This window comes from Crinia signifera, chromosome 5, assembly GCF_055691185.1.
Source record: "Crinia signifera chromosome 5, ASM5569118v1, whole genome shotgun sequence".
Lineage (NCBI taxonomy): Eukaryota > Metazoa > Chordata > Amphibia > Anura > Myobatrachidae > Crinia > Crinia signifera.
In genome coordinates, this window is record NC_139221.1 from 333,730,764 (window position 1) to 333,754,483 (window position 23,720).

A 23,720-nucleotide genomic window follows, 5' to 3' on the forward strand; every position below is an offset into this window, starting at 1 on the left:
GGCCTCTGTGGCCCATTTAACATTGTTTCCTATGGAAAAATTGGGTCAATTGAGGCATTGAACAGGAAAATCGGGTCAATTGAGACATTTAACATTGTTCCCTATGGGAAATCTCGGGCATCTCGTCTGTCGCATCGCACCTGATTTTTTAGTGCATTCAATGCCCGAGATGGCCGAGATGGGCGCCCTTCTAAGTAAAGAGTACCTAATACACTGTTACTATAGAAAATAACCACACAAGAAACTGAATAAATAAACCAAATCTATTATAGCTCAGTAGAAAGATGCTGTACACGGTAGAAATATCACATGGAAATACAGGACTTGGACTTTATTGCACTTTGTGTATTGTCTGATTGGTGGTCCCAGGATTGGCCGATATATAAGGCACATATCATATGGTATGTTATAATGTATGTGACAGACATGAAATGTCCTCTGAGGACAGCAAAGGAACAGGCACTTAGACAGCTGCTGGACAGGGGGGGGGCTGGAAGATAGGGCCAGTGTGCTCACAGTGGAAGATCCCGTCACTTTTCCCCATTTGAAAAGCTCTGGAAGGGCAAACTCTGCAGCGCAGACTTGCTGATGGTCCCATAGGCCTGTGTGTAGCTCTGTAGAGAAGCCTTAGGATCTCCGGCAGTACCAATGTTGTTTGTTCCTTGGAACATCTTCCTACTGAATTTCTGAGCAGATCGCAGCTCACGAGTACCGGCTATTGGAGTGCGCTGGTTCTGAAGGGAACAAAAAAAAATATCATTGCTGTCTCCAGTACCCCCCCACCAGCAACCCCACTAGTATAGCCAGGACATCCATCAGTCACATTAGGTGTACCCCCCACCTGTGCGGCCGGGACACCAGTCACACTAGGTGTATACCCCCCCTCCCCCCAACAGTGTAGCCGGGACACCAGTCACACTAGGTGTACTCCCCACCAGTGCGGCCGGGACATCAGTCACACTAGGTGTACTCCCCACCACCACCACCAACAGTGTAGCCGGGACGTCAGTCACACTAGGTGTACTCCACCCAACCACCAACAGTGTGGCCGGGACATCAGTCACACTAGGTGTAAACCCCCCCACCACCACCACCATCACCATCACAACCACCAGTGTAGCCAGGACATCAGACACACTAAGTGTACCTCCACCACCACCAGTTTAGCTGGGACTTCAGTCACACTAGGTATAACCACCCCTCCTCCCCCAACAACCCCACTAGTATAGCCGGGACATCAGTCACACTAGGTGTAACCCCAACACTACCAGTGAAGGCGGGACATCAATCACACTAGGTGTACCACCACCACCAGTGTAGCCGGGACATCAGACACACTAGTTGTACCCCCCACCACCACCACCACCAGCGTAACCGGGACATCAGACACACTAGGTGTACCCCCACCACCAGTGTAGCCGGGACATCAGACACACTAGGTGTACCCCCACCACCAGTGTAGCCGGGACATCAGACACAGTAGGTGTACCCCCACCACCAGTGTAGCCGGGACATCAGACACACTAGGTGTAGCCTCACCACCAGTGTAGCCGGGACATCAGACACACTAGGTGTACCCCCACCACCAGTGTAGCCGGGACATCAGACACACTAGGTGTTCCCCTACAGCCACCAGTGTAGCCGGGACATCAGACACACTAGGTGTACCCCCACCACCAGTGTGGCCGGGACATCAGACACACTAGGTGTTCCTCTACAGCCACCAGTGTAGCCGGGACATCAGACACACTAGGTGTACCCCCACCGCCAGTGTAGCCAGGACATCAGACACACTAGGTGTACCCCCACCACCAGTGTAGCCGGGACATCAGACACACCAGGTATACCCCCAACACCAGTGTAGCCGGGACATCAGACACACTAGGTGTACCCCCACCACCAGTGTAGCCGGGACATCAGACACACTAGGTGTACCCCCACCACCAGTGTAGCCGGGACATCAGACACACTAGGTGTACCCCCACCACCAGTGTAGCCGGGACATCAGACACACTAGGTGTACCCCCACCACCAGTGTAGCCGGGACATCAGACACACTAGGTATACCCCCAACACCAGTGTAGCCAGGACATCAGACACACTAGGTGTACCCCCACCACCAGTGTAGCCGGGACATCAGACACACTAGGTGTTCCCCTACCACCACCAGTGTAGCTGGGACATCAGACACACTAGGTGTACCCCCACCACCAGTGTAGCCGGGACATCAGACACACTAGGTGTACCCCCACCACCAGTGTAGCTGGGACATCAGACACACTAGGTGTACCCCCATCACCAGTGTAGCCGGGACATCAGACACACTAGGTGTACCCCCATCACCAGTGTAGCCGGGACATCAGACACACTAGGTATAACCCCACCACCAGTGTAGCCGGGACATCAGACACACTAGGTGTACCCCCATCACCAGTGTAGCCGGGACATCAGACACACTAGGTGTACCCCCACCACCAGTGTAGCCAGGACATCAGACACACTAGGTATACCCCCAACACCAGTGTAGCCAGGACAGAATATAGTTTGTCACGTTGTGGTGCACCAAAAAGAAAAATTAAACTAAAAAATGTATCTAAAATATAAAAGAAAAGAAAAATATATTAAAGTAAATTTAGTTTACTTTAAAACTGTGAAATATGAAGACTACATATATCATGAAACAAAGACAAGGTGAATACAGTGCACGTGCGGTGTCTCTATGCACTGGTTCCCTTATTAGAATCTATTATTCAGTGCGAGCTAATGTACGTCAATCCCTGAAATGATTATGGCTCACTGGCCTGTAAATTTGATATATGGGAGTCAAATTGTGCTCATCAATCAAGGATCTAGTCTGTGTATGTGTGTGGATAAATCCTTTAGACACAGTAATTAGGTCTCTACCCGGATTCCAGAAGTGAAGAAAGGAAGTGTTACTGTGTAGAAGTATTGGTAGAAGCCGGTCAGCCAAGGACATATCATTTCCTGTCTGACGTCTGGCCAGCACTTCCCAGAGAGTGAGTATAATCAATATATGGCCATATACCCAAGTATGGAAGTATGATGTTGATATACATACAATGTTGTGGTCGCCCTGTATATAACACATACACTGTAACTTTATTTATTGCAGATCTGACACAGTTCGCACTGATGCGCTTTATTAAGTCGCAACATCAACAATTCATTGATACAGTGCGTTATGAGATGGGTCTTATTTAATAGCAGAGATTTCTGTAAATGCCAATCATCATATAAGCTATATTACTAGGTGGCAGAGCCGTGCCGTGTTGCTACAGCGGTGCATAGAAGAATCTCTCCGACACAGTGGGCGCTGGCTGACAGGGGCATAGTAGCCCACTAGTACAGCTAACCAAGTGCTCACGCTATGGGATGTACTACTGCCGGGGTATGTAACAAGATGCCTGCGGCACGGTGGGCGCTAACCGTCAGAGATAAGGTGACCCGCTCACACTATGGGATGTACTACTGCCGGGGTATGTAACAAGATGCCTGCGGCACGGTGGGCGCTACCCGTCAGAGATAAGGTGACCCGCTCACGCTATGGGATGTACTACTGCCGGGGTATGTAACAAGATGCCTGCGGGACGGTGGGCGCTACCCGTCAGATATAAGGTGACCCGCTCACGCTATGGGATGTACTACTGCCGGGGTATGTAACAAGATGCCTGCGGCACGGTGGGCGCTAACCGTCACAGATAAGGTGACCCGCTCACGCTATGGGATGTACTACTGCCAGGGTATGTAACAAGATGCCTGCGGCACGGTGGGTGCTAACCGTCACAGATAAGGTGACCCGCTCACGCTATGGGATGTACTACTGCCGGGGTATGTAACAAGATGCCTGCGGCACGGTGGGCGCTAACCGTCACAGATAAGGTGACCCGCTCACGCTATGGGATGTATTACTGCCGGGGTATGTAACAAGATGCCTGCGGCACGGTGGGCGCTACCCGTCACAGATAAGGTGACCCGCTCACCACCCGCTCACGCTATGGGATGTACTACTGCCGGGGTATGTAACAAGATGCCTGTGGCACGGTGGGCTCTAACCGTCAGAGATAAGGTGACCCGCTCACGCTATGGGATGTATTACTGCCGGGGTATGTAACAAGATGCCTGCGGCACAGTGGGCGCTAACCGTCACAGATAAGGTGACCCGCTCACGCTATGGGATGTATTACTGCCGGGGTATGTAACAAGATGCCTGCGGCACGGTGGGCGCTACCCGTCAGAGATAAGGTGACCCGCTCACGCTATGGGATGTACTACTGCCAGGGTATGTAACAAGATGCCTGCGGCACGGTGGGCGCTAACCGTCAGAGATAAGGTGACCCGCTCACGCTATGGGATGTATTACTGCCGGGGTATGTAACAAGATGCCTGCGGCACGGTGGGCGCTACCCGTCAGAGATAAGGTGACCCGCTCACGCTATGGGATGTACTACTGCCAGGGTATGTAACAAGATGCCTGCGGCACGGTGGGCGCTACCCGTCACAGATAAGGTGACCCGCTCACGCTATGGGATGTACTACTGCCGGGGTATGTAACAAGATGCCTGCGGCACGGTGGGCGCTACCCGTCAGAGATAAGGTGACCCGCTCACTCTATGGGATGTACTACTGCCGGGGTATGTAACAAGATGCCTGCGGCACGGTGGGCGCTAACCGTCAGAGATAAGGTGACCCGCTCACGCTATGGGATGTACTACTGCCGGGGTATGTAACAAGATGCCTGCGGCACGGTGGGCGCTAACCGTCAGAGATAAGGTGACCCGCTCACGCTATTGGATGTACTACTGCCGGGGTATGTAACAAGATGCCTGCGGCACGGTGGGCGCTACCCGTCAGAGATAAGGTGACCCGCTCACGCTATGGGATGTACTACTGCCGGGGTATGTAACAAGATGCCTGCGGCACGGTGGGCGCTAACCGTCAGAGATAAGGTGACCCGCTCACGCTATGGGATGTACTACTGCCGGGGTATGTAACAAGATGCCTGCGGCACGGTGGGCGCTAACCATCACAGATAAGGTGACCCGCTCACGCTATGGGATGTACTACTGCCGGGGTATGTAACAAGATGCCTGCGGCACGGTGGGCGCTAACCGTCACAGATAAGGTGACCCGCTCACCACCCGCTCACGCTATGGGATGTACTACTGCCAGGGTATGTAACAAGATGCCTGCGGCACGGTGGGCGCTAACCATCAGAGATAAGGTGACCCGCTCACGCTGTGGGATGTACTACTGCCAGGGTATGTAACAAGATGCCTGCGGCACGGTGGGCGCTAACCGTCAGAGATAAGGTGACCCGCTCACGCTATGGGATGTACTACTGCCGGGGTATGTAACAAGATGCCTGCGGCACGGTGGGCGCTAACTGTCAGAGATAAGGTGACCCGCTCACGCTATGGGATGTACTACTGCCGGGGTATGTAACAAGATGCCTGCGGCACGGTGGGTGCTAACCGTCACAGATAAGGTGACCCGCTCACGCTATGGGATGTACTACTGCCGGGGTATGTAACAAGATGCCTGCGGCACGGTGGGCGCTACCCGTCAGAGATAAGGTGACCCGCTCACGCTATGGGATGTACTACTGCCGGGGTATGTAACAAGATGCCTGCGGCACGGTGGGCTCTAACCGTCACAGATAAGGTGACCCGCTCACGCTATGGGATGTACTACTGACAGGGTATGTAACAAGATGCCTGCGGCACGGTGGGCGCTACCCGTCACAGATAAGGTGACCTGCTCACGCTATGGGATGTACTACTGCCGGGGTATGTAACAAGATGCCTGCGGCACGGTGGGCTCTAACCGTCAGAGATAAGGTGACCCGCTCACGCTATGGGATGTACTACTGCCAGGGTATGTAACAAGATGCCTGCGGCACGGTGGGCGCTAACCGTCACAGATAAGGTGACCCGCTCACGCTATGGGATGTACTACTGCCGGGGTATGTAACAAGATGCCTGCGGCACGGTGGGTGCTAACCGTCACAGATAAGGTGACCCGCTCACGCTATGGGATGTACTACTGCCAGGGTATGTAACAAGATGCCTGCGGCATGGTGGGCGCTAACCGTCACAGATAAGGTGACCCGCTCACGCTATGGGATGTACTACTGCTGGGGTATGTAACAAGATGCCTGCGGCACGGTGGGCGCTAACTGTCAGAGATAAGGTGACCCGCTCACGCTATGGGATGTACTACTGCCGGGGTATGTAACAAGATGCCTGCGGCACGGTGGGCGCTAACCGTCAGAGATAAGGTGACCCGCTCACGCTATGGGATGTACTACTGCCGTGGTATGTAACAAGATGCCTGCGGCACGGTGGGCGCTAACCGTCACAGATAAGGTGACCCGCTCACGCTGTGGGATGTACTACTGCCGGGGTATGTAACAAGATGCCTGCGGCACGGTGGGCGCTACCCGTCAGAGATAAGGTGACCCGCTCACGCTATGGGATGTACTACTGCCGGGGTATGTAACAAGATGCCTGCGGCACGGTGGGCGCTAACCGTCACAGATAAGGTGACCCGCTCACGCTATGGGATGTACTACTGCCGGGGTATGTAACAAGATGCCTGCGGCACAGTGGGCGCTAACCGTCACAGATAAGGTGACCCGCTCACGCTGTGGGATGTACTACTGCCGGGGTATGTAACAAGATGCCTGCGGCACGGTGGGCGCTACCCGTCAGAGATAAGGTGACCCGCTCACGCTATGGGATGTACTACTGCCGGGGTATGTAACAAGATGCCTGCGGCACGGTGGGCGCTAACCGTCACAGATAAGGTGACCCGCTCACGCTATGGGATGTACTACTGCCGGGGTATGTAACAAGATGCCTGCGGCACAGTGGGCGCTAACCGTCACAGATAAGGTGACCCGCTCACGCTGTGGGATGTACTACTGCCGGGGTATGTAACAAGATGCCTGCGGCACGGTGGGCGCTACCCGTCAGAGATAAGGTGACCCGCTCACGCTGTGGGATGTACTACTGCCGGGGTATGTAACAAGATGCCTGCGGCACGGTGGGCGCTACCCGTCAGAGATAAGGTGACCCGCTCACGCTATGGGATGTACTACTGCCAGGGTATGTAACAAGATGCCTGCGGCACGGTGGGCGCTACCCGTCAGAGATAAGGTGACCCGCTCACGCTATGGGATGTACTACTGCCAGGGTATGTAACAAGATGCCTGCGGCACGGTGGGCGCTAACCGTCAGAGATAAGGTGACCCGCTCACGCTATGGGATGTATTACTGCCGGGGTATGTAACAAGATGCCTGCGGCACGGTGGGCGCTACCCGTCACAGATAAGGTGACCCGCTCACCACCCGCTCACGCTATGGGATGTACTACTGCCGGGGTATGTAACAAGATGCCTGTGGCACGGTGGGCTCTAACCGTCAGAGATAAGGTGACCCGCTCACGCTATGGGATGTATTACTGCCGGGGTATGTAACAAGATGCCTGCGGCACAGTGGGCGCTAACCGTCACAGATAAGGTGACCCGCTCACGCTATGGGATGTATTACTGCCGGGGTATGTAACAAGATGCCTGCGGCACGGTGGGCGCTACCCGTCAGAGATAAGGTGACCCGCTCACGCTATGGGATGTACTACTGCCAGGGTATGTAACAAGATGCCTGCGGCACGGTGGGCGCTAACCGTCAGAGATAAGGTGACCCGCTCACGCTATGGGATGTATTACTGCCGGGGTATGTAACAAGATGCCTGCGGCACGGTGGGCGCTACCCGTCAGAGATAAGGTGACCCGCTCACGCTATGGGATGTACTACTGCCAGGGTATGTAACAAGATGCCTGCGGCACGGTGGGCGCTACCCGTCACAGATAAGGTGACCCGCTCACGCTATGGGATGTACTACTGCCGGGGTATGTAACAAGATGCCTGCGGCACGGTGGGCGCTACCCGTCAGAGATAAGGTGACCCGCTCACTCTATGGGATGTACTACTGCCGGGGTATGTAACAAGATGCCTGCGGCACGGTGGGCGCTAACCGTCAGAGATAAGGTGACCCGCTCACGCTATGGGATGTACTACTGCCGGGGTATGTAACAAGATGCCTGCGGCACGGTGGGCGCTAACCGTCAGAGATAAGGTGACCCGCTCACGCTATTGGATGTACTACTGCCGGGGTATGTAACAAGATGCCTGCGGCACGGTGGGCGCTACCCGTCAGAGATAAGGTGACCCGCTCACGCTATGGGATGTACTACTGCCGGGGTATGTAACAAGATGCCTGCGGCACGGTGGGCGCTAACCGTCAGAGATAAGGTGACCCGCTCACGCTATGGGATGTACTACTGCCGGGGTATGTAACAAGATGCCTGCGGCACGGTGGGCGCTAACCATCACAGATAAGGTGACCCGCTCACGCTATGGGATGTACTACTGCCGGGGTATGTAACAAGATGCCTGCGGCACGGTGGGCGCTAACCGTCACAGATAAGGTGACCCGCTCACCACCCGCTCACGCTATGGGATGTACTACTGCCAGGGTATGTAACAAGATGCCTGCGGCACGGTGGGCGCTAACCATCAGAGATAAGGTGACCCGCTCACGCTGTGGGATGTACTACTGCCAGGGTATGTAACAAGATGCCTGCGGCACGGTGGGCGCTAACCGTCAGAGATAAGGTGACCCGCTCACGCTATGGGATGTACTACTGCCGGGGTATGTAACAAGATGCCTGCGGCACGGTGGGCGCTAACTGTCAGAGATAAGGTGACCCGCTCACGCTATGGGATGTACTACTGCCGGGGTATGTAACAAGATGCCTGCGGCACGGTGGGTGCTAACCGTCACAGATAAGGTGACCCGCTCACGCTATGGGATGTACTACTGCCGGGGTATGTAACAAGATGCCTGCGGCACGGTGGGCGCTACCCGTCAGAGATAAGGTGACCCGCTCACGCTATGGGATGTACTACTGCCGGGGTATGTAACAAGATGCCTGCGGCACGGTGGGCTCTAACCGTCACAGATAAGGTGACCCGCTCACGCTATGGGATGTACTACTGACAGGGTATGTAACAAGATGCCTGCGGCACGGTGGGCGCTACCCGTCACAGATAAGGTGACCTGCTCACGCTATGGGATGTACTACTGCCGGGGTATGTAACAAGATGCCTGCGGCACGGTGGGCTCTAACCGTCAGAGATAAGGTGACCCGCTCACGCTATGGGATGTACTACTGCCAGGGTATGTAACAAGATGCCTGCGGCACGGTGGGCGCTAACCGTCACAGATAAGGTGACCCGCTCACGCTATGGGATGTACTACTGCCGGGGTATGTAACAAGATGCCTGCGGCACGGTGGGTGCTAACCGTCACAGATAAGGTGACCCGCTCACGCTATGGGATGTACTACTGCCAGGGTATGTAACAAGATGCCTGCGGCATGGTGGGCGCTAACCGTCACAGATAAGGTGACCCGCTCACGCTATGGGATGTACTACTGCTGGGGTATGTAACAAGATGCCTGCGGCACGGTGGGCGCTAACTGTCAGAGATAAGGTGACCCGCTCACGCTATGGGATGTACTACTGCCGGGGTATGTAACAAGATGCCTGCGGCACGGTGGGCGCTAACCGTCAGAGATAAGGTGACCCGCTCACGCTATGGGATGTACTACTGCCGTGGTATGTAACAAGATGCCTGCGGCACGGTGGGCGCTAACCGTCACAGATAAGGTGACCCGCTCACGCTGTGGGATGTACTACTGCCGGGGTATGTAACAAGATGCCTGCGGCACGGTGGGCGCTACCCGTCAGAGATAAGGTGACCCGCTCACGCTATGGGATGTACTACTGCCGGGGTATGTAACAAGATGCCTGCGGCACGGTGGGCGCTAACCGTCACAGATAAGGTGACCCGCTCACGCTATGGGATGTACTACTGCCGGGGTATGTAACAAGATGCCTGCGGCACAGTGGGCGCTAACCGTCACAGATAAGGTGACCCGCTCACGCTGTGGGATGTACTACTGCCGGGGTATGTAACAAGATGCCTGCGGCACGGTGGGCGCTACCCGTCAGAGATAAGGTGACCCGCTCACGCTATGGGATGTACTACTGCCGGGGTATGTAACAAGATGCCTGCGGCACGGTGGGCGCTACCCGTCAGAGATAAGGTGACCCGCTCACGCTATGGGATGTACTACTGCCGGGGTATGTAACAAGATGCCTGCGGCACAGTGGGCGCTAACCGTCACAGATAAGGTGACCCGCTCACGCTGTGGGATGTACTACTGCCGGGGTATGTAACAAGATGCCTGCGGCACGGTGGGCGCTACCCGTCAGAGATAAGGTGACCCGCTCACGCTGTGGGATGTACTACTGCCGGGGTATGTAACAAGATGCCTGCGGCACGGTGGGCGCTACCCGTCAGAGATAAGGTGACCCGCTCACGCTATGGGATGTACTACTGCCAGGGTATGTAACAAGATGCCTGCGGCACGGTGGGCGCTACCCGTCAGAGATAAGGTGACCCGCTCACGCTATGGGATGTACTACTGCCAGGGTATGTAACAAGATGCCTGCGGCACGGTGGGCGCTACCCGTCAGAGATAAGGTGACCCGCTCACGCTATGGGATGTACTACTGCCGTGGTATGTAACAAGATGCCTGCGGCACGGTGGGCGCTAACCGTCAGAGATAAGGTGACCCGCTCACGCTATGGGATGTACTACTGCCAGGGTATGTAACAAGATGCCTGCGGCACGGTGGGCGCTAACCGTCAGAGATAAGGTGACCCGCTCACGCTATGGGATGTACTACTGCCGGGGTATGTAACAAGATGCCTGCGGCACGGTGGGCGCTAACTGTCACAGATAAGGTGACCCGCTCACCACCCGCTCACGCTATGGGATGTACTACTGCCGGGGTATGTAGCAAGATGCCTGCGGCACGGTGGGCGCTAACCGTCACAGATAAGGTGACCCGCTCACGCTATGGGATGTACTACTGCCGGGGTATGTAACAAGATGCCTGCGCCACGGTGGGCGCTAACCGTCAGAGATAAGGTGACCCACTCACGCTATGGGATGTACTACTGCCGGGGTATGTAACAAGATGCCTGCAGCACGGTGGGCGCTAACCGTCAGAGATAAGGTGACCCGCTCACGCTATGGGATGTACTACTGCCGGGGTATGTAACAAGATGCCTGCGGCACGGTGGGCGCTAACCGTCACAGATAAGGTGACCAGCTCACGCTATGGGATGTACTACTGCCGGGGTATGTAACAAGATGCCTGCGGCACGGTGGGCTCTAACCGTCACAGATAAGGTGACCCGCTCACGCTATGGGATGTACTACTGACAGGGTATGTAACAAGATGCCTGCGGCACGGTGGGCGCTACCCGTCACAGATAAGGTGACCCGCTCACGCTATGGGATGTACTACTGCCGGGGTATGTAACAAGATGCCTGCGGCACGGTGGGTGCTAACCGTCACAGATAAGGTGACCCGCTCACGCTATGGGATGTACTACTGCCAGGGTATGTAACAAGATGCCTGCGGCATGGTGGGCGCTAACCGTCACAGATAAGGTGACCCGCTCACGCTATGGGATGTACTACTGCTGGGGTATGTAACAAGATGCCTGCGGCACGGTGGGCGCTAACTGTCAGAGATAAGGTGACCCGCTCACGCTATGGGATGTACTACTGCCGGGGTATGTAACAAGATGCCTGCGGCACGGTGGGCGCTAACCGTCAAAGATAAGGTGACCCGCTCACGCTATGGGATGTACTACTGCCGTGGTATGTAACAAGATGCCTGCGGCACGGTGGGCGCTAACCGTCACAGATAAGGTGACCCGCTCACGCTGTGGGATGTACTACTGCCGGGGTATGTAACAAGATGCCTGTGACATGGTGGGCGCTAACCGTCACAGATAAGGTGACCCGCTCACGCTATGGGATGTACTACTGCCGGGGTATGTAACAAGATGCCTGCGGCACGGTGGGCTCTAACCGTCACAGATAAGGTGACCCGCTCACGCTATGGGATGTACTACTGACAGGGTATGTAACAAGATGCCTGCGGCACGGTGGGCGCTACCCGTCACAGATAAGGTGACCTGCTCACGCTATGGGATGTACTACTGCCGGGGTATGTAACAAGATGCCTGCGGCACGGTGGGCTCTAACCGTCAGAGATAAGGTGACCCGCTCACGCTATGGGATGTACTACTGCCAGGGTATGTAACAAGATGCCTGCGGCACGGTGGGCGCTAACCGTCACAGATAAGGTGACCCGCTCACGCTATGGGATGTACTACTGCCGGGGTATGTAACAAGATGCCTGCGGCACGGTGGGTGCTAACCGTCACAGATAAGGTGACCCGCTCACGCTATGGGATGTACTACTGCCAGGGTATGTAACAAGATGCCTGCGGCATGGTGGGCGCTAACCGTCACAGATAAGGTGACCCGCTCACGCTATGGGATGTACTACTGCTGGGGTATGTAACAAGATGCCTGCGGCACGGTGGGCGCTAACTGTCAGAGATAAGGTGACCCGCTCACGCTATGGGATGTACTACTGCCGGGGTATGTAACAAGATGCCTGCGGCACGGTGGGCGCTAACCGTCAGAGATAAGGTGACCCGCTCACGCTATGGGATGTACTACTGCCGTGGTATGTAACAAGATGCCTGCGGCACGGTGGGCGCTAACCGTCACAGATAAGGTGACCCGCTCACGCTGTGGGATGTACTACTGCCGGGGTATGTAACAAGATGCCTGCGGCACGGTGGGCGCTACCCGTCAGAGATAAGGTGACCCGCTCACGCTATGGGATGTACTACTGCCGGGGTATGTAACAAGATGCCTGCGGCACGGTGGGCGCTAACCGTCACAGATAAGGTGACCCGCTCACGCTATGGGATGTACTACTGCCGGGGTATGTAACAAGATGCCTGCGGCACAGTGGGCGCTAACCGTCACAGATAAGGTGACCCGCTCACGCTGTGGGATGTACTACTGCCGGGGTATGTAACAAGATGCCTGCGGCACGGTGGGCGCTACCCGTCAGAGATAAGGTGACCCGCTCACGCTATGGGATGTACTACTGCCGGGGTATGTAACAAGATGCCTGCGGCACGGTGGGCGCTACCCGTCAGAGATAAGGTGACCCGCTCACGCTATGGGATGTACTACTGCCGGGGTATGTAACAAGATGCCTGCGGCACAGTGGGCGCTAACCGTCACAGATAAGGTGACCCGCTCACGCTGTGGGATGTACTACTGCCGGGGTATGTAACAAGATGCCTGCGGCACGGTGGGCGCTACCCGTCAGAGATAAGGTGACCCGCTCACGCTGTGGGATGTACTACTGCCGGGGTATGTAACAAGATGCCTGCGGCACGGTGGGCGCTACCCGTCAGAGATAAGGTGACCCGCTCACGCTATGGGATGTACTACTGCCAGGGTATGTAACAAGATGCCTGCGGCACGGTGGGCGCTACCCGTCAGAGATAAGGTGACCCGCTCACGCTATGGGATGTACTACTGCCAGGGTATGTAACAAGATGCCTGCGGCACGGTGGGCGCTACCCGTCAGAGATAAGGTGACCCGCTCACGCTATGGGATGTACTACTGCCGTGGTATGTAACAAGATGCCTGCGGCACGGTGGGCGCTAACCGTCAGAGATAAGGTGACCCGCTCACGCTATGGGATGTACTACTGCCAGGGTATGTAACAAGATGCCTGCGGCACGGTGGGCGCTAACCGTCAGAGATAAGGTGACCCGCTCACGCTATGGGATGTACTACTGCCGGGGTATGTAACAAGATGCCTGCGGCACGGTGGGCGCTAACTGTCACAGATAAGGTGACCCGCTCACCACCCGCTCACGCTATGGGATGTACTACTGCCGGGGTATGTAGCAAGATGCCTGCGGCACGGTGGGCGCTAACCGTCACAGATAAGGTGACCCGCTCACGCTATGGGATGTACTACTGCCGGGGTATGTAACAAGATGCCTGCGCCACGGTGGGCGCTAACCGTCAGAGATAAGGTGACCCACTCACGCTATGGGATGTACTACTGCCGGGGTATGTAACAAGATGCCTGCAGCACGGTGGGCGCTAACCGTCAGAGATAAGGTGACCCGCTCACGCTATGGGATGTACTACTGCCGGGGTATGTAACAAGATGCCTGCGGCACGGTGGGCGCTAACCGTCACAGATAAGGTGACCAGCTCACGCTATGGGATGTACTACTGCCGGGGTATGTAACAAGATGCCTGCGGCACGGTGGGCGCTAACCGTCACAGATAAGGTGACCAGCTCACGCTATGGGATGTACTACTGCCGGGGTATGTAACAAGATGCCTGTGACATGGTGGGCGCTAACCGTCACAGATAAGGTGACCCGCTCACGCTGTGGGATGTACTACTGCCGGGGTATGTAACAAGATGCCTGCGGCACGGTGGGCGCTAACCATCACAGATAAGGTGACCCGCTCACGCTATGGGATGTACTACTGCCGGGGTATGTAACAAGATGCCTGCGGCACGGTGGGCGCTAATTGTCACACATAAGGTGACCCGCTCACGCTATGGGATGTACTACTGCCGGGGTATGTAACAAGATGCCTGCAGCACGGTGGGCGCTAACCGTCACAGATAAGGTGACCTGCTCACGCTATGGGATGTACTACTGCCGGGGTATGTAACAAGATGCCTGCGGCACAGTGGGCGCTAACCGTCACAGATAAGGTGACCCGCTCACCACCCGCTCACGCTATGGGATGTACTACTGCCGGGGTATGTAACAAGATGCCTGCAGCACGGTGGGCGCTACCCGTCACAGATAAGGTGACCTGCTCACGCTATGGGATGTACTACTGCCGGGGTATGTAACAAGATGCCTGCGGCACAGTGGGCGCTAACCGTCAGAGATAAGGTAACCCGCTGACGCTATGGGATGTACTACTGCCGGGGTATGTAACAAGATGCCTGCGGCGCGGTGGGCGCTAACCATCACAGATAAGGTGACCCGCTCACGCTATGGGATGTACTACTGCTGGGGTATGTAACAAGATGCCTGCGGCACGGTGGGCGCTACCCGTCAGAGATAAGGTGACCCGCTCACGCTATGGGATGTACTACTGCTGGGGTATGTAACAAGATGCCTGCGGCACGGTGGGCGCTACCCATCACAGATAAGGTGACCCGCTCTCGCTGTGGGATGTACTACTGCCGGGGTATGTAACAAGATGCCTGCGGCACGGTGGGCGCTAACCGTCACAGATAAGGTGACCCGCTCACGCTATGGGATGTACTACTGCCGGGGTATGTAACAAGATGCCTGCGGCATGGTGGGCGTTAACCGTCACAGATAAGGTGACCCGCTCACGCTATGGGATGTACTACTGCCGGGGTATGTAACAAGATGCCTGCGGCACGGTGGGCGCTAACCATCACAGATAAGGTGACCCGCTCACGCTATGGGATGTACTACTGCCGGGGTATGTAACAAGATGCCTGCGGCACAGTGGGCGCTAACCGTCAGAGATAAGGTGACCCGCTCACGCTATGGGATGTACTACTGCGGGGGTATGTAACAAGATGCCTGCGGCACGGTGGGCGCTAACCATCACAGATAAGGTGACCCGCTCACGCTATGGGATGTACTACTGCCGGGGTATGTAACAAGATGCCTGCGGCACAGTGGGCGCCAACCATCACAGATAAGGTGACCCGCTCACGCTATGGGATGTACTACTGCCGGGGTATGTAACAAGGTGTACCCCCTCCACCACCACCAGTGCAGCCGGGACATCAGTCATACTAGGTGTACCCCCCCCCCCCCCACCACCAGTGCAGCCGGGGCATCAGTCACACTAGGTATAACCACCACCCCCCCCCCCCCCCCCAACAACCCCACTAGTATAGCCGGGACATCAGTCACACTAGGTGTACCCCCACCACCACCTCCAGTTTAGCTGGGAATTCAGTCACACTAGGTGTACCACCACCAGTGTAGCCAGGACATCAGTACCACTAGGTGTAGCCCACCACCACCAGTGCAGCTGGGACATCAGTCAAACTAGGTGTACCCCCCCCCCCCCCCTCCACCACCACCAGTGCAGCCGGGGCATCACTCACACTAGGTATAACCACCCCCCCCCCCAACAACCCCACTTGTATAGCCGGGTCATCAGTCACACTAGGTGTACCACCACCTCCAGTTTAGCTGGGAATTCAGTCACACTAGGTGTACCACCACCAGTGTAGCCAGGACATCAGTACCACTAGGTGTAGCCCACCACCACCACCAGTGCAGCTGGGACATCAGTCCCACTAGGTGTAGCCCACCACCACCACCACCAGTGCAGCCGGGATATCAGTCAAACTAGGTGTACAACCCCCCCACCACCACCAGTGCAGCCGGGGCATCAGTCACACTAGGTATAACCACCACCACCCCCCAACAACCCCACTAGTATAGCCGGGTCATAAGTCACACTAGGTGTACCACCACCAGTGTAGCCAGGACATCAATTCCACTAGGTGTAGCGAACCCCCCCCACCACTGACTAGTGAGTTCTGGACATCAGTCCACCAGTGCAACCCCCCCCCCCCTACTCCATGGCCAGTACACCTTACCCCACTCACCAGCCTCGCACTAACTGCTGCTACGCTTACGGCTCCTGTGGGTGCTGTCTCCTTCCGGGTGAGCAGGGTGTTGGGAGCTGCGGCTCGTGCTTGCTGGGCTAGGGAGAAAGAGCGAGCCCTGATAATAGGAGCAGTTTTTCCTCTTGGTTCTGAGTTTTTATTGACCTTTGTGGAGAAATAATCAAATGTCTGTATTATTTGTAGTTCTTGTGAATCAGCCAAAATCAGTTGTTTTTTTTTATGGTGGAATAAAAAACATTTGACTTCAGTGAACCCCTTTACATCCCAGTGTGAGAGTATCATAGTGTAGCAGCTGACTTACCCCGTGCATGCCAGGCTGTGAGGCCACATTCTGCTCCTGGTTAGACTGACATCCTGACTTCCTGTGTGGCGTGCTACCTCGCCAATGACCAGACCCAGCTGATATTCAAATACAGAAACAAATTAAAATGTCATTAGGTGGGAAAACTGCACAAATCGGAGTATAAGGAAAAAGGGATCTTTCTAAGAACTCACCGTTCTAATCCCTTTCTCTGAGTCCATCCTGATGACACAGCTCAACCATAGGATGTAGTGGGGTCCGAAGGAGCCAGGCTCCTATGCTATGACTTTAAGAAGCCGGCTCCTCCCCTGCTGCATCCCAGAAACTTCAGTTTAACTTCAAGAGCCCACTAGGATACATGACTCTGTGCATATTAATATGTTCGGGCGTTGTACTATCACAAAACCATATAATATGAAACGGTATAACCACTTACTGAGCGTAAAGGGAGGGATCGCGGTGTCACCAGGGTTCTGGACTCAGAGAAAGGGATTCAAACAGTAAGTTCTTACAAAAATCCCCTTTTCTCCATCGTCCATCCTGGTGGCACAGCTCAACCATGGGACGTTCAAGAGCCGGTCCTTAGGGAGGATACGCTCAGGTCCGCAGCACATAGAACTGCTCATCCAAATGAAGCATCCTCCGATGCAAACTTATGGAACCGGTACAATTTGGTGAAAGTGTGAACAGAGGACCAGGTGGCAGCTCTGTATAACTGCTCTGCTGAAGGCCGTGACGCACAGACCAAGAGGAAGCAACCGACCTGGTGGTATGGACATTCACCCTTGCCAGAACTGGATGACCAACCTTGGTGTAGGCAAAAGCTATAACTGACCTCAACCATCTAGCAATAGTCTGCTTAGAGGCCGGCCATCCTCTTATGTACATCATATAGCACCAGCAATGAATTGGTTTTGTAAAAAAAGATTTCACTCTGTCTTAATAAATGCGTAGAGCGCGAACCACATCTAGTCGCATAAACTTGTCCCTGTTTCTGGTCTACTCTGGAGGGCAAAATACTGGAAGCACAATGTCCTGGGTTCAAATGGAAATCAGAGACCACCTTTGGCAAAAACTTTGGAACCGTACAAAGCACGGCCCTATCATGAAAAATTAGGAATGGAGGCTTACAGGACAAAGCCCCCAATCAATGGAAATGCAGGAAAGACATATGCTAGCCTGAATTTCCAGGGCACGGTCATGGCATCCACGGTCCGGGAACAAAACATTGGAACCTGACAATTGTGTATTGATGCCATTAAGGCCACCAGTGCACCCTGAGGTCCTGGAAAACCTCTGGGTGTAAGGCCCACTCCCCCTCCAGCAGGTCTGACCTACTGAGGAAGTCCGCCTCCACATTCCTGACACCTGGAATGAATACTGCTGATAATGCTGGAACGAACATGCAGTTCCACCCACTGGAAAATCTGGGACACTTCTCACATCACAAGCCTGCTGCAAGTACCTCCCTCATGATTCAGATATGCCACCGTTGTGGCATTGATCGACTGAATCCTGACTGGAAAACCCTTTAGAACATCCTCCGCCTGCAGAAGGGCCCTCAGAACCGCTCTGAGCTCCAGAATATTTAATCGGAAGCATAGATTCTGAACGGGACCATAGGCCCTGTAGTCTGAGATGCAGAATCACAGCACCCCAAGCCTTTGAGACTCACATAGGTTGTCACCACTAACCAGTCCCAGGACCGTACAGATCGACCCATCTGAAGAGTCTCCACATCCGTCCACCACAACAGGGAATCCCTTTTTTCCGGCATCAAAGAAATCCTCTCATGTTTTATTATGTCGGTATCCACTGATCACTAGGTCAATATGTTCCACTGGAATACCCTTGAATGAAACCTTGCATACTGCAGGGTTTCGAAGGTAGCTACCATCTTGCCCAGCAGCTCTCGGCACATCCAGACCAAAGGACTTGAAGCCTGGAGTATCGAGAACACTAAGAGCCAAACCCCCTTGGCCTTGACCTCTCGATGTAAGAGAGTGTACAGGACTACACCCAAAAACTGCAATTTGAGATGGAATCAGGTGTGACTTCCTGAAATTCAGGATCCAACCTTCCTGTATGTAGCAACTCCTCTGACTCATGCCTTGAACAAGAGGTCATCTAAGTAAGGAATTATCACAATTCCCTTTAACCTGAGTGATGCAGCCATGACGCCATCACCTTGGTGAACACTCTTGGAGCTGTTGCCAGTCCAAATGGAAGAGCCTGGAACTGCCAATGCCGAGAGCCCACTACAAAACGAAGCAGAGATTGAGTCCCTTTCAGAATAGCTACGTGAAGATATGCATCCTAAATGTCTATAGACGCCAAATACTCTCCCGGCTCCATACTCAGTAACACTGAACTCAGAGACTCCATTCTGAAATGATCAACCCACAAATGTTTGTCTAGGGATTTCAGATTCAGGATGGATCTGAAAGACCAGTCTGGCTTGGGAACCAAAGTGGAATAAAATCCCTTCCTCCATTCCTGAGAAGGCACTGGAATAACCACGCCATTGTGAATGAGAGAGGTTATCGCTCCCAACAGAGCCCCTCTCTTCCTCGGCTCCCGAGGCACAGGGGTAAGGACAAAATGGACTTGAAGTATCCCATTTTAAATGTATCCTGTAACCCTGAGAGACTATTGCCCGTACCCAAGGATCCTATGTGGACCTCAGCCAAGCATCCTGAAACTGCAGGAGGCAACCCCCCACACTGCCCTCAGAATGGGGAGTCCACACACCATCATGCTGCTGACTTATCCTCTGGCTTGGAGGAATGCTTCTTGGCAAAAGCACCAAAATGGGACTTGGAAGACTTTCCCCTATTTGCAGGGAATTCTCCTACTTGTCTGACCCCTGCCAGATGCCCCACTCCGAAAGGAGGAACGAAATGCACCAAAGCGGGGACTGCCCTGCTTAGAAGATGGCCCAGGCAGAAAGGAACTCTTTCCTCCCATAGCCTGCTTAATCAAGGCCTCCAATTCAGCACCAAAAAGGACCTCACCTTTAAACGCCAAGGCCTAAAGTGATTTCTTGGAATCACTAACCGCCTCCCAGGCTTTGAGCCAAAGGGCTCTCCTAGCCATGACAGAAATGGCTGACACCTTGGACGCCATTGTGATCCCTTCCTGGGCTGCTTCACAGGGTGATTCCGACAGTCATTACTCCGACGTCGCCACCTATTTTATTCTCCCCCATAAAGGATCCCCATACAGGGAGAATAAAATAGGTGGCAAGCGCAGCTCGCCACCGTGCCCGCAGTGTGGCAAGCGCAGCAAGCCCGCAAGGGGCTTCATTGCGCTTCCCCCGCTGTGCAGTCAGGATTCCGACGTCGGAGTAATGACTGTAGGTTTGTTATACCACACCTGCTTCACACACATATTCTGTTGCACATTTTAACTTTTCTGCCAAAGAAACAAGCTCAGGATCAACATCAGTAGGTAGCTGAGAGCACAACGTATCTGCCCATACCATCATGGCCCTAGAGACCCAGACTGATGCCATAATAGGACACAGGGTAAACCCCACCCCTTCAAAAATGGCCTTAAGGCAGCCCTCCAGTTTCTTGTCAAGCGAATCCTTAAAAGCTGCACCTCCCTGTACAGAAAGATCTGCGGTCTTAGACAGACGGGCTACAGGTGTATCCACCAAAGGCACCCTTTCCCATAACTTTATATGCTCCTCCGGCATGGGGTATAAAGTATCAAACCTCTTGGGCATAACAACCTATTTATCCGGCATCTTCCACGCCTCCCCCAGAAGATCTGACATACTTTTGTCAGTAGGAAATGTGACCGCAGACTTGCGTTGCCTTTTAAACACACCTTCTTGCTGGACAGTGTCAATCTCAGCCAAGCTTGGCATACGGCCAAAATCAAATCTTCCACACCTGGGACAGAGGTATCCACAACCTCCTGCTGTCACTACACAGTTTCAGCAACACACTCACCCTCCTCCTCTGAATCCAGATTAAGGAGCGGTGGCTCAGATAAGGGGTGTCTGGTAGAGGTAACCGATGCTACCTTCTGAAACTGTTCCATGAACTCACTCATTTTATGTACTCTGTGTGCTGCATAACCTGCAACAGGGCAGGATCTCCCTGAGAGGGTGGAGGGGAGCTCACAGAAGACTGAAAGGTAGACAATAATCTAGGGGAGAACTGGTAGAGAGTAGGTGCCAGGGATGGCGTGTATGTGTTGGGCAGCTCACACAGAGGAATAGTCAGTTCCTCAAAACAAGATGCAAACAAGTAAAGGGAAAAAGTGGAGCGCTAGATATTAAAAATAATAACAAATTATTCAAAAGTATTTTAAAAATGAATAACGGTACATCAATTGGGCATCACAGAGTTATATAAAATGTATTTTACATTCTAAATAAATAATCAATGTAATGGCTACTTGTTGACTTGTAAGAATAAAATAAATAATAAACTTGGACTGAGCAGTTAGACTTGTGGTGGCCTCCCGCCTGTGTGTGTTGGTAGCTCCTGAGGTTTGTTTTCTCATTAACACTGGAAGTTATGATGATGGGTATCCAGAGAACCTGACTGGGTGATTGGTGCTGTGTTGTAATGTCTCTGTCCACATTAAATGGGGCAGGGTCACAGGCCAGTAGAGAAGGCAACCCAAAAATTGAGCAGGTGGTGGTGTCCCCAATGCTATCTTCCAGTAAAGGAAAAGGGTCCTCAGGCAAAGTTTTTGAAAGGAGTAAATAAAAAGGAGATATTCACAGCGGGGTATCCATCCAATATGCTTCAAAGTCCAAAGGGGTTGAGCATCCAAGGATACAGATATTTTGAACAGTGCAAAAATGTCAAGCACTGCCCAGAATAATTAACCAAAGTGCACTTATCTGACTGCTGCTGTTGTAGCTTACTTAGCGGTCACAGGGAAAAGCGCTGCTCAGAATAGTGTAAGTACTGCACTTATCTGACTGCTGCTGTTGTAGCTGACTCAGCGGTCACAGGGAAAAGCGCTGCTCAGAATAGTGTAAGTACTGCACTTATCTGACTGCTGCTGTTGTAGCTGACTCAGCGGTCACAGGGAAAAGCGCTGCTCAGAATAGTGTAAGTACTGCACTTATCTGACTGCTGCTGTTGTAGCTGACTCAGCGGTCACAGGGAAAAGCGCTGCTCAGAATAGTGTAAGTACTGCACTTATCTGACTGCTGCTGTTGTAGCGGACTCAGCGGTCACAGGGAAAAGCACTGCTCAGAATAGTGTAAGTACTGCACTTATCTGACTGCTGCTGTTGTAGCTGACTCAGCGGTCACAGGGAAAAGCACTGCTCAGAATAGTGTAAGTACTGCACTTATCTGACTGCTGCTGTTGTAGCGGACTCAGCGGTCACAGGGAAAAGCGCTGCTCAGAATAGTGTAAGTACTGCACTTATCTGACTGCTGCTGTTGTAGCGGACTCAGCGGTCACAGGGAAAAGCACTGCTCAGAATAATGTAAGTACTGCACTTATCTGACTGCTGCTGTTGTAGCGGACTCAGCGGTCACAGGGAAAAGCGCTGCTCAGAATAATGTAAGTACTGTACTTATCTGACTGCTGCTGTTGTAGCGGACTCAGCGGTCACAGGGAAAAGCACTGCTCAGAATAGTGTAAGTACTGCACTTATCTGACTGCTGCTGTTGTAGCGGACTCAGCAGTCACAGGGAAAAGCACTGCTCAGAATAGTGTAAGTACTGCACTTATCTGACTGCTGCTGTTGTAGCGGACTCAGCGGTCACAGGGAAAAGCACTGCTCAGAATAGTGTAAGTACTGCACTTATCTGACTGCTGCTGTTGTAGCTGACTCAGCGGTCACAAGGAAAAGCGCTGCTCAGAATAGTGTAAGTACTGCACTTATCTGACTGCTGCTGTTGTAGCTGACTCAGCGGTCACAAGGAAAAGCGCTGCTCAGAATAGTGTAAGTACTGCACTTATCTGACTGCTGCTGTTGTAGCGGACTCAGCGGTCACAGGGAAAAGCACTGCTCAGAATAGTGTAAGTACTGCACTTATCTGACTGCTGCTGTTGTAGCTGACTCAGCGGTCACAAGGAAAAGCGCTGCTCAGAATAGTGTAAGTACTGCACTTATCTGACTGCTGCTGTTGTAGCGGACTCAGCGGTCACAGGGAAAAGCACTGCTCAGAATAGTGTAAGTACTGCACTTATCTGACTGCTGCTGTTGTAGCGGACTCAGCGGTCACAGGGAAAAGCGCTGCTCAGAATAGTGTAAGTACTGCACTTATCTGACTGCTGCTGTTGTAGCTGACTCAGCGGTCACAGGGAAAAGAGCTGCTCAGAATAGTGTAAGTACTGCACTTATCTGACTGCTGCTGTTGTAACGGACTCAGCGGTCACAGGGAAAAGCACTGCTCAGAATAGTGTAAGTACTGCACTTATCTGACTGCTGCTGTTGTAACGGACTCAGCGGTCACAAGGAAAAGCGCTGCTCAGAATAGTGTAAGTACTGCACTTATCTGACTGCTGCTGTTGTAGCGGACTCAGCGGTCACAGGGAAAAGCGCTGCTCAGAATAGTGTAAGTACTGCACTTATCTGACTGCTGCTGTTGTAGCGGACTCAGCGGTCACAGGGAAAAGCACTGCTCAGAATAGTGTAAGTACTGCACTTATCTGACTGCTGCTGTTGTAGCTGACTCAGCGGTCACAGGGAAAAGAGCTGCTCAGAGGAATCTCACATTGTA

The 23,720-nt window shown here is 53.6% G+C and overlaps 1 protein-coding gene across 1 annotated transcript in view; it reads right to left on the reverse strand.

The window, feature by feature from the left end:
* Positions 1-249: 249 nt before the first annotated feature.
* MAPK15 (mitogen-activated protein kinase 15) overlaps positions 250-23,720 on the reverse strand; it is a 124,990-nt gene continuing 101,519 nt past the window's right edge. Inside the window, 3 exon segments of the mRNA XM_083145064.1 lie at positions 250-734; positions 16,693-16,857; positions 17,015-17,112. Coding sequence (XP_083001190.1) covers positions 531-734; positions 16,693-16,857; positions 17,015-17,112 — 467 coding nt within the window. The 3' untranslated portion in view covers positions 250-530.